The following is a 12,951-nucleotide window of genomic DNA, read 5'->3' on the forward strand; positions in this document are numbered from 1 at the left end:
CCGCTGTTATTTTCGAACTGGACCGAAAGTAAGGCAGAAGTTTTGGTTTCCAGGGTGTCAAACGCTCATACAAAAAGGAGCTCTATTTCATAACAAGATCCTCAAAACAAAATCTTCAGTCTGCCTGTTCACGGTTCTCCTCGATGTTTCTCTTCTTTCCCCAATGGGTTTTATGAGGGGTTTTTTCTCGCCAAAAAGACAACTATTCATCTGCTGCTTCACTGTCAATTGTTGGATATTTGGACATTACATTTGTTTGTCTGTTTCACTGTTTGATAACTGCGTAATTGTGGATTTTCAAACTCGTCTTCTGTGTGATCAGGTCAGCCCTGTGAGTGAGTGAACGACGGAAAATACTTCTGTAATAAACAGACTTTTCATGAAGCACTTCAACTTGCACAAACACAAACACCAGTTTTACAAATTTAAATTCCATCCTAATATGTTCCTGAGTAGTTGAGCGACAATTGAAGATGTCAGAATTCTGGAACAAGGGTTTGTGCAAACATTTTTCACAGGGGTGGCCAATTGGAGAAGGGCTGGATATCTGTAAATTAGGTTTGCAATAACTAAACTATATTTTGGCTGAAAACAAACCAAAGTTGTATCCATTTGTAAACTCTGTGTGAATGTATCTGCATCAATGGAAAGGTTTTAAATAAACGGTGTATTAATGTATTTATTTATATCGTAAATTGTGTAGAAAGGCCAAACCAGGGACGTGGGCTGCGAATCAGCATTAGATAGAAGCTCTTTCTTGCATCAGCCACAAACCTGAATGGTAACTATGTTGATTGCATTGTCCCTGATGAAGACATTCGATGAGATCATTTGCAAAAGCAGATATCTCTGTTTTTAATGTTTTTCAGAATCGTTTTGGATATTTCTTTCTCTACTCTTCAGATGACACCTGTGAAGCTTAAAGGAACAGGCCACCGTTTTTACATACTGAGATATGTTCTTACCTGGGGTGAAGTTAAAAGTTGGAAGCGACCAAGCTCTTCCACGGGCACAAATACCAGACAGGTACGTATCAACTCGTCTAAGCTCAGGTAAGAACATATCTCAGAATGGAAAAACGGTGGCCTGTTCCTTTAAGCTGTGTAAATTTGATTATTGTGCCTGGGGTCCTTTGTGCCCCCATGTCTATTTAAAAAAAAAAGAAGAGAAGATGAAGTCCAGTTTTAGCCCAATGGGGACATACTGGATCCAAAGGAACCACCAACGTAACTCTTACAGGAGGAACGCACAAGGGTTATGAACTAGTGACTTTATATTTTCATGGCTCTGAAACAGACCTTGTAATGAAAAACACTGCTTAAAGGAACAGGCACCGTTTTTTCATGCTGAGATATGTTCTTACCTGAGCTTACAGAAGTGATCACAATCTATCACGGGCACGCACAAAGACCAGACAGGTACGCATCAACTCGTCTAAGCTCAGGTAAGAACATATCACAGTATGAAAAAACGGTGGCCTGTTCCTTTAAGATTGAGTATTTGCAAGCATCTGTTGAGTTTTTTTTTTGCAAATGAACTCTTCATTTGCCATCTAGAACCATGAAACAGAGCAATAGTGTTAGTTCATTCCATAAAAGGAACCAACTTTTTTTTTAGTGCTGTCCCTTTACCCAACGGCTTGGACCTTGGAAACTAAAGAAACAAATGTTTTTCTGTACTTGTTTTCGATACTTCCCCCCCCCCCAAACATAATTAACATCCTCATCATTTTATGGCACAGAGCCCGACCAAGGAGGGTCACTTAGTTTAAGGTGGCACCGAGATCAGCCAATGTCTTCGAGGCTAGTGTGTAAAATCAGAATTTCGAACATAAATGTGCGTGCAGTATCCTGGGACCTTAATGTGTTATCTCAGCCTGTCTCAGTGAGTTACCGAATCAGATTACATCTAGAAACTCTCATGACTTGGAAATATCAACTGCATTCACAATAACACTGCACATTGTCAAAGCAGATCATTTTTCAGCAGTTTGATTGATACGAACACCACAATTTCTTATCATTTAAAAAAAAAAAAAAAAATCGTAAACCTGCAGACTACACCTCGGATTTCCTGCCCCGGGCCTCTGTTGGCGCTGGCCCCTCACTCGAGTCTGAATCTCACGCTCGCAGGTTTGATTGACAGCTTTGACAAACACCGCGAAAAACCCCCGGACTATCTCGCTCTGACTGACACTGATGCGGAGCCTCTCAGAGTGATTGGCAGCTTCGGATAAATCCTGGCTGTAAAACACAGGTAAAAGTGCAAAACTACAGATAAACGTTAGCTCACGCGCTGACGCCGCTCCACTCGTCATCCTCGAACTCCGGAGGGGTCGGGTCGCGAGGAAGTCAAAATAAACACAAGAGACCCTTCGAAGTAAAAGCCTGATAATCCTGTCATAATAAGTGCCACTGAAGCATGCTGGGAGCTCGGAGCTACAATTCGCTGGGGGCTTTGGAAAATCTTTTTCTCAAGAGCAGTGTAACTTTATCTGTTTTTGGAGATTTAGTCAGTGTTTAAACTGGACTGCCATAGTGAGGGAGATAAAGGCATGGATTGAAAACATATTACATTTTGCTTTTACTGTATTTTGCCAAACTTAAAGCTCTCTACACATTTGTTCCACCTGCTATTGACTAAAGCACAAACTAATAACTAAAAGTTCCTGATTCATTTATTCATTAACAGTTTATACTGCTCTATAGATGGGACTGCTTCTATAATTATCCCTGGGCCAAGGAAATAGTCACAGTCTCTTCCATTTCGGATTTAAACTATATGTATGGAAACAGGCTTCATTGTAGTCTCAAAACAATGGAAATATAACATCTGCAAAAAATCAAGGCTAAGAAGTTGCATTCACTATTCACAGACTTTGTTCCCTGTGTGATTTTAGTGTGGTGGAGGATGAGTTTCAATTTGTTTTATATTGTCCACTTTATTTTGATTTGCGAAATCTTTTGCTTGAACAAGTACATACACTTAACCTGAGGAGTTTTGGTTACCTGTTTTTTAAAAGGAACAGGCCACCGTTTTTCCATACTGAGATATGTTCTCACCTGAGCTTAGACGAGTTGATGTGTACCTGTCTGGTCTTTACGTGTGTGCTCAGTCACGCAAAAAGACCAAGCATGTGGTTAGCATTTAGCCTCTCCTCCTCTCCTCTATGGGGCCAAACGGGGGTGAAGTTAGAAGCCACGAAGCTCTTCCACGTTTCCCCTGATTAAACACGTTTACATGAGTAGTTACACGATCCAAGTATAACTACACAAAATTAAAAATGTCGATTTTCTAAGCGCATTAGAAGGGGTACTATATTGTAAGGCGTAATAATAATAACACCTTCGGAGCACTTCGACATCCAAGTGCTCCTAAGGTGTTATTAACATGTAACTACTCATGTAACCGTATTCAAATAGGGAAACATGGAACAGCTTGGTCGCTTCTAACTTCACCCCCGTTTGGCCCCATAGCTAACAACATCTTTGGTCTTTTTGCGTGACTGAGCGCTAGCACAAAGACCAGACAGGTACACATCAACTCGTCTAAGCTCAGGTAAGAACATATCTCAGTATGGATAAACAGTGGCCTGTACCTCTAAATAAATCAAATCAATTGTATAACCCAACCCTTCATTTTAAGCAGTGGCAATAATTCTAAAGTTGCGCCTGGTCAAATGGAATAGTTCAGTAGCATGACATAGGCTTACTCTGATTAAAAATGTCTCTGTTAACCTCACAAATGTTACATGCTGGAGTGTATAAACCAGTATAAAGTGCTAAATGAATTGCAACCACCATATTATAGGCCGATTATTCCAAAACCAAAGTAATAATGAGATGACAGAGACATTGGTGGAGGAGGGGTTCGTTCTCTCACAGCAAAAAGGTCTGATTTCTGGTGTGGAGCCTCTGAGTGAAGTTTTCATGCTCTCCATATGTCTCCCATCAACCAAAAACATGCACAATAGGCAAAAAATCTAGATCTGGAGATGAGTCCCCACTGCTTCTGACACAGCCGCATTGGAGGAAAGGTCAAATGCACAAACTTCGCGATAATAAAAGTACACATTAACCTCAAGTAGGGGCTCGAATTAAAACAGCTCGCTACCTAATCTTCAAAACAAATTGCACTTCCTCACGAACTAATTAAAAGTTTGAGCGCGGGGAAACTATATCCTATTGTTTTATTCCTGCACGGATGAGAAAATGCAACTTTTGAGCTTTTTTGTGTTTTTTTAGAGTAATGTGAATTATTGGTTAAACAGAAGGGACTGATGTAATGGGGCCTGTGCCGTCCTCTGGAGAGCCTCTCGCCACTCCTCACTTAATGAGATTTGTGCCGTGATTGAAAACGAGGCAAACAGAGGCGTGTTGGAAATAAATGCGCGTTGCCATATTAGCCGCCGTCGGTCCGCTCCTTATCTTTCAAACCGATGCGCATTAGCTGTTTTCCCGCAGTATTATTCCCATTACCGAGTCTTAATTAAAACCACACAAACTGTCCGCTAATGGGATGAGGGCTGCACAAATCGAAAGCCATTAAAAACTTAAGAGTGGGAGTGGGTGAGCGCGGAGGGATCCTATGGCCCTGTACAGTTTGGGGATCGGGTTGCAATATTGTGTTTCAGAGAAGGCCTGAGCGATGTCTTAGTGTTTAAAAATAGATAGTCAGATCGCAGAGCGCATTTCGAACACATCCCCAAACATTAACAATGGAGAGAAGACGGACATGTTAACTGCTGAACTAATACGAGGATCAGCATTTACAGAAAACACTGGAAAAAGAATCATCATCTTAAGCAAGAAATGGCATTTATTTACTTGAATCTCTTAACTGAGCACATATTCTCCCGTTCGACTTTACTCAAATCTTAGTGACTTATTTGAAAGCTAAGTCTTTTTCCTCGTGTTGTTGCCACATTGTTGTCACTTTTCTGTGCTTTTTTTGTTGCAGTTTCATCTTCGTTTTCGTCACTTTTTTGTTGCAGTTTCTCATATTTTTGTTACATTTTCATAGCTTTTTTTGTTGTGTTTTTGCCGTTTTTTGTTGCGTTTCCATCTCGCTTGTGTCTCCTGTTTGCTGCATATTCAATAGAATAGATGCACATTGGCCACTGTATAAACCTGCTGTCACTTTGCCTCTGCCCAGGGAGTACAGATGGAAATTAGCTTGTAGCTATCTCTGGTCTGTGCAATACATTTGTTGTGCAATGTCCCTGTCAAATAAAGATAATGTGTGCCTAAAGCTCAATATATTGAGGCAGGAATCAACCACGATAAACAAAACTAACTTCAAAGCTTAAAAATTACTGTTAGACTATTTAAAATATCCCACAATGAACATGAGATACAAGGAAACACAAATTACTCTGGGTAAAAAAACACAACATTACATTAGAAAAATGGGCAATAAATATGCTGAAGATAAATATTAAGCCCAAAAACTTATTGTTTATCTGTCATTTATATATATAGTAGTTATTGTGACAGCCATAGATATAATTCCTCAGACTCCCACAGATGACTGAGAAATATATAGTAGATATATAGATTTAAACAGCTGGTAAAGTACAATAAACATCTAGGATGGATTAAATTAAAACTAGTAAAGAGTTCTCCTTCAGTTTTCAGTTTCAGCCGCCCAAATATTGACAAGAGAAAAACAATCGGCCCACACTTTTGATTAACTGCAGCCCGAGTCTTAACTATGCGGTTGGCAGGTTTTATGCACACATGCCTGACGGAGACAATTATTTCGTTGGTTGCAGAGGATGTTATTACACCTAATAAACTGCAGCCTTAGTAATTTGCAAAATACGACCATTGAGATGCAATTAATCCAACAGTCTAATCTCAAAGTGGTGGCTCGTACCTTGTTTTCACCCTCGATGACGATGACCGGGACAGACGTGGCGGGCCAGCGGTGTTTAGCGGGGAGCGGTTTGTCGGAGTTCCACAACACGATTATCTGAAATTAGATTAGCAAAACGAATACAAATGTGAGATGTATTGTTTCATTCGCAGAACAGGAAGTGATAGTAACCAGACATAGAAGCAATACAGTCGACAAACCAAACCCTCCATTGCATTGAAAGTGAACACGGTTTCAAACCAAACACTGCGTTCAATTACCTTCCATTATTTTGCTGTTTCTATAGCTTGTTTTTCTTCCCTCTCCCTTTCGACAGTGTGACATTTGTGTGCCCCGCGGCTGCAAATGTCACCTAATAATGCTCTGATTGAACTTCAAAGATCAGGGCAGGCAACAGCAGCGGTGATAAAGTACCTCACAAAAACAACACGATTTTACTCACAATCCTTTGCAGACATGATTTCACCTCAGCTCCCTCCGTGCGGCGTGTCAATCTAGTCTTGTTTTACGTGATTTAGTCGTGTTTCGGAGGCAGGATAATCGTGTTGTGCATCAGTGTTTGACAGCTGGACATGCTCTGGTGCCGTTACTTAACCTCTGAGCGCACGCAGACGGCAGACGGCATTAAAGTTTCATATGAACACATGTGGAGTGGAGATCTCTCACACATGAGCACAAGGTGAAGTCTGGAAATGACACGAGAGCTTCACTCTGAACATGAAGAGTGAAGGCAACAGACCCGACATATAAGGAGGCATATTTGACCAGCGGCTTTGAGCATTTGAATGACTTTATAGGACTGCTCATATGCAGCTGGAATATAAGTAGTGCACCTGGTAAAGTATTCCCACTGATCGGTTGGCATTTCTAGACCAGCTCTCGTCAGTGCATTCTGTCGTCGTGTCCTTGGGCAAGACACTTCATCCACCTAATCTCTGTGTGTGGAAACCGTGCTTCATTGACCAATCTGACACTGGCAACAGTGCCTCAGTTTCCCCTTCACTAAAACATGTACAATCCCCTTGGGGCCAGGTCTTCCTGGAAAGAGATTTTAAATCTCTGTGGGACTTTCCTGGTCAAAGGCCTTACACACAGAGATAAGTAAGTGCTTTATTTGTCATGGTACAACTGTACAACGAAATTGTTTTCAGACATAACAAAACAAAACAAAACAAAACAAAACAAAACAAAACAAAACAAAAAAGGAGCTATGGTCAGTTTCAAATTATTAGTTGAGGATTGAACTCATTTCTAACCTCAGCAGGTTTTTGGCATCAGTGCTACTTCTGGGTTTACGCTCATATTATGAGCCGACACCGCGCAGCCGCCTCTTTTTTGTTTTGTTTTTGTTTTGTTCAGATGTTGTAAAAACAACATTAAATTGCCATTTGATTTCGATACTAACAAACAGTCTGCACAATCTTGTACAATGTACTAATATTTTTAGATGAAAACATGCACAATATGAATAAGAGTGAGTGGTTGGTGGTGGTCGGAGGGGCCGATGGCACAGATTGGCAGCTTCACTTCCGGCAGTCTACCGCAATGGGCAGCTGTGGCTACAATAGTATCTTACCACCACTATGTATGGTGCGAATGAATAATGACTACAGTGTGGCGCTTTGAGAAACACAGGCCTGTAAATCTTTATACAAGTATAAGCCTATTAATCCTACGTTTTGAAAAATGTGTGTGATTTTGAACAACTAACTATTGTACTTTCCGCTCTTTATCCAAACTACTTAAATTCAGCCTCCAGGAGCAGAGATGACTCCGTTCCTAAAAGATAAGATGCTTGCATTTCAATTTAGCCGCGGGTCGTGCAAAACCATCATTGACTAGAGCTCATAAATCTGTTTAGATGTATGAAGGTGCTCTCTGACACCGAGTATAAACAGAATTATGGTGAAAAATAAGCAGCAAATTAGAACCATCAACAATGTTATTAGTGATGTGATATCAATATTTCAACTCTTCCACATGTCAGCTCTCGTCCGCCTTGCCTTGGAGCTACACTCACTAAATCAACTCGCTGCTCCTTGATGCAAAGCCACAAGAATTTGCTGCCGGGGATCAATAAAGTTTCAGATTATTTTGACATTAGCGACGTCACCAGCTGCAGTTTCCCACAGAGAGCAGCGCCGTGACTGGACATGTTCAATACAGAGCTGACAGGGCAGGCGCAGAGAGAGTTCAGTTGTGTATATAGTGCACAATATATGACAAAGACAGAGTGAGCTGGTGCTTAACCCTTTATAGGGCAAGTGACTATTGGTAATTTCAGCACACTTTACGTATGGCCTCCCTGCTCCACAACAGTATAAGGAAAAGAAGCATGTAGTCTTCACTAAGCCAATCAGAACAGATCACCTAACGTCACAGAGCCCACTACTGTGGCATTTGACCAATCAGCAGAGACCGGTCACGCTCTCAACTTCCTGTTTTCTCCGAAGTCTGAAAAGTCTGGCTAAAATCATGGTCAAACTAACCATGGTAAGTTGATGAAACTCACACATTGTATTGGTGAATAATTGTGCTCAGTGATGATACATGTGTTGGTTTTGGAGGACGTAGTGAAATTACAGCATGAAAAAGGCAGGCACCATATTTGATCATACGCCCTGTTCACTTAAACCTAAAGCTAATTAGTTTTGTCCATATGTGGACATGCCTGTTGCACTTATTATTCATACGGTATTTTCTTGACAAAAGAACCAATAAACCCTAGGACTATGTTTTTATGTGGCTGAAGGTTATTTTTAGTAAAGCACAATCACAAAAGCTTTTGCCAATGACAGGTGTGATCATTCAAACATCAATATCACAAAACACAATGTCTCCTGAGTACCAGCACCCCAGAGATCTGAAAGTACGTTATGCATATTTTACATATAAACCTTTGTATTTTATTTTTTTTAGGGCAAGGAACCAAAGATGATAACTTTGTTCACATTGATATTCTGCATGAAATACACTTGTGTTATGTCCCCCAATAACACTCTTAAGTTGAAATTATTTATTTCAAAGTATTTCAATGAGTGCCCTTTAAAAGCTTAAAGTTGAGCTATCACGCTTTTTCAGGTTTCTGGTTGTCAAACTCATCTTGATCATCATGTTATATTGGTTAGAAAATGTGAAATCTATCTTTAACAGTTATACGTAGAAAACCACAATCTTTCTGACAACTGACATGCACTCCTTAACTGATACAATATTCAGATGCCTTTCAGGAAGTTGTAAATGTCAGAGCAACAATGGTAGGCTCCAAAGGCAAGATGGCAATTTGGTATATGCACCAATTCAATTAGCAATGTGAAATATTTGTCAATTAGCGGATAAAACAGCCAGACATCAACACATTTACCAGATGATTCAGCACATGTCCAGAAGTGCTTTGTCCTTGCGGTGAGTACTACACACTCCATGGCAGGAAACTGTCTATTTTCACCCAGTCAGTTCACAAACCTTTGCTCTCTGCTCCATTATCTCTGAGTAGATACAGTGTTGCTCTGTTGTGTATCAGTCGGGGAAATCTCATCGCCGGACGAGAAGCGCAGGAGGAGCGGTTGCACGAGAGCCACATGCACGCCCGCAGCGGGAGGTCCACAGTCTCCGTGCGGGCCGAGAACCCGCCTCAGAAGCTTTCGAGTGGCCAATTTAGCGTGGTATACCGTCAGCAGCATGCCTCCACTCGCTCCCATTCATTCATTTATTTATTTATACCCAGGCTACTCGGAGCACGGAGGCGAGAGAGAGAGAGGGGAAACACAGGCAGCATTCGACCCGACATCGAGGAACAAGACACAAAGCACGTCAAGAACATAAACAGCAAGCGGGAGTGACAGTCCGCTCTCACACAGACAGTCAGGGTCAGTGGACGTGCAACCAGTGCTGCTCTGCTTTTGGGAGGCAGCTTTACTGAGACATGCAAAGAGGACGGGCACTCGAAAAGATCCGGGTGAAATAGACAATAAAACCCATAACATCTATATTTTAGAGGCAACCGCTATTACAATTCTGCCACTATATCTACCAGATGCACATATTACTCACTGCTTTTATGGACAATTTCAAATGCAAGCCTCACCCGCTTTCATCAATCGGCTCAAAAAATGCATCTAACAAACCCAGTCTGCGCCCTCTCCACCTCACAGAGACTGCACACAGAGGAGTGCCCTCCGGGAGCACATTTCATTTCATTTCCAACTCCAGTAAAAAAAAAAAAAAAAAAAAAAACATCGATCCCATCTCCTGCTGTGAGCTGCTGCCATGGCGACACATGTGACTCACACCCATAGTTTCAACATCAGAGACAAGAGGCAAACACACTGGTACGGGAGACAAAGAAAACTCATGTTGCCTTTCATTTTAACCAACAGTTTAAGCAATTTGTTTTTTCGTTACAAAATGATGTGTAAATCTCAGTTAGATGGAAGATTTCACTGATTTTGCAATATAATGTTGCTTCTTGCAAAATGGAAATTGAGTCACCCAATGTAGAATAGAACAAAAAAATTGATAGCACTTCAGACTACAGCCCGCAAGTTCCATGGTACAGGGAACAAGAAAATCTCACTTTAGATTACACATTAGGTAAGATCTATTTGTTACCCCTAAAAGCTGGCACATCTAAAGGACGACACCTGCAACTACACGATGTACACCTTTATTACAATTTTTACACCTTTGTGACACTTTGCACTCCTCTATTAAGCCTTGCACTTAAACCTCCTACCCTCTGCCTTAAAGGAATAGGCCACCGTTTTTACATACTGAGATATGTTCTTACCTAACCTTAGACGAGTTAATATATACCCGTCTGGTCTTTGTCCGTGCGCTCTGTCACGCAAACGGAGCACATACGCAGCCTCTCCCACATGTCATATAGCTCCAAAATAGCTCACGATAGAAGCTACCAAGCTCTTCCATGTGTTCCCTATTTAAATAAAGTTACGTGAAGTGTTTTCAAGCGAAGTATATTTACACAGAAATGTAACATGTCGATTTTATCTCAGTATGTAAAAACGGTGGCCTATTCCTTTAACCGAGCGCATTTTCTCCTGTTCAGTTTTACCCTAATCTAAAAGCTTCTGGACTGGAGCTCATGGTGCGTTCCAGGCAACTGGTAACTGGTAAATTTACCACTACCCACTTGGAAAAATGCCTTGGAACGTCGCTCGAACTGGTAATTACAACTTGTAAACTCGGAAACCTGAAGACTGCTACAAGTTCGTATAGATGAAGACAGTAATGGCGCCCCCCAGTGGAGCAGCGCAGCTAATGATAGAACCGTAACAAAACCACAGCATCAGTGACGTGAACGTTACTTTTGGTCACAGCTTTCAACATAACGTTATGTTGCATGTTTGTAATTAGATCTGGTTTGAAGAAACGTTCATATAACGTTAGTATCGTATGAGGTAACTGTTGTAGCATTAGCAGTTTTGTTTACATACGACTTCAATCACCTGGAACGCACTGAGGTCGTAATATAATATAACTGGTAACTTTCAAGTGGGAAAAATACCAGTCACAAGTTGCCTGGAACGCACCATTACAGCACACACATTTATTTATTTTTTTTGTAGTTTTTTGTGTTGTATTTGTGTCGTGTTTTTGTTGTCAACTTTTTGTTGCTATTGTTGTTTTATCATCACACTTTAGCCGTGCTTTTTGTCGCTTTTTATTGTGCTATTGTTGCTTTTCCGGCGTGTTTTTTGTCACTTTTTTGCCACTTTTTTGTTGTGTTTTCATCCTTATTTTGTCACCATTTTGACGCTTTTATCGAGAAGCTTTAAGATTTCAGGTTATGCCAAACTGGAGAACATGGTACAGGTGGGAGTAAAGCGTTTAATGTGTAATTACTTTCTTGTGGAACTCGTGGGCTAAAGTGTTACCGAATCATCTTTATTGCCATTTTAAAGTGCAATCCAGTTGGTGTGCCATTAATAAAAACATTAAAAACTTATATTAAAAAAACACACACATGCTTGTACGCTCATCAGTGAACATCATGCCCTTGTTTCATGATCATTCACATTTTACTGCACTCAGTGTGGAACCACTGTCTGCTAAAATATCACAATAAATATAGTTTGGCGATATATATATCACCATCCCAACAAAGATGGCCTCATACCTGAGCGCAGTACTGGGACTTGGCCACTGACACCAGCAGCTTGAGGATGGGCTGGGACTGAGAGACCAGAGGCGACACAGCGTGGATCACTGCGGTGAACTTTGGGTACGGTCTAACACCTGGAAAACAAGCACACAGCACATTAAACAAAGTCAGTTATCACTAGGAGTTATCACATCTGAACACTACAAATTCAAAAAGGAAAAGTGCATTTGTCACAAGCATATAGAGTTTACATAAATGACTAAGCAGAAAGGAAAAAGCAGGAAGAGCCCATCAGCCGCGAGGGAGAAAACGTGACGGTAGAAGATCCTGCCATTACACAAAGAAGAAGAATAACAAGAGGGAATCTTTGCGTGTGTTTTGCAGATTGAACACTTCGACAGCTGCTCACAAATGCGCAGCCCTGACAGTGAAGAGTGCAGTATTTTTGAAGTACTGACAGGATTCGCGCTCCCTCTTGTTTTTGGAGTTTGAGAGCGTCTTCAAAGGGCCTTATCACAGTGATGGCTGACAGTCGGCCGCTGCTGTTGTTTATCGGCTTCGCTAATAAGGAAATCTAAAGACCGGCGCGTGTAGGCGGTGAGATGCTTGTATCAATTAAAGCAGAGGCTCTTATTGTTGCTTGGCTGGTCTCTACAATGTCTCCTATTGTTTGTTAAAGGTTATGTTACATTGTTAAAGCTGTAGCAAAAGATTACATGGATTGCAAAGTGGATACATCCTGCAAACTTGAGGCTTAAAACAGTCTTTTGGATTCCTCTGCATTGATATTTCACATTTTTGATTTGAAATAATGCAAAGAACAGACAGGAGCAAGTCTTTACTCTCAGCTAACAGCATGCTAGCAAATCAATGCCACCATAATGAAGACACTGCAAGCCGAACTGCTCACAATGGGTCCGGTGATGGAAAACAAGCTCGATATGACCCCT

At 41.1% G+C, this 12,951-nt stretch overlaps 1 protein-coding gene across 1 annotated transcript in view; it reads right to left on the reverse strand.

Moving 5' to 3' along the window:
• ext1b (exostosin glycosyltransferase 1b) overlaps positions 1–12,951 on the reverse strand; it is a 189,547-nt gene that overhangs the window by 17,127 nt on the left and 159,469 nt on the right. Inside the window, exons 6-7 of the mRNA XM_079570924.1 lie at positions 12,017–12,135; positions 5,878–5,973 (exon numbers count right to left, since the gene is read on the reverse strand). Coding sequence (XP_079427050.1) covers positions 5,878–5,973; positions 12,017–12,135 — 215 coding nt within the window. The remainder of the gene's footprint in view (positions 1–5,877; positions 5,974–12,016; positions 12,136–12,951) is intronic.

This window comes from Gobius niger, assembly GCF_951799975.1.
Source record: "Gobius niger genome assembly, chromosome: 14".
In the NCBI taxonomy this organism is placed as follows: Eukaryota; Metazoa; Chordata; class Actinopteri; order Gobiiformes; family Gobiidae; genus Gobius; species Gobius niger.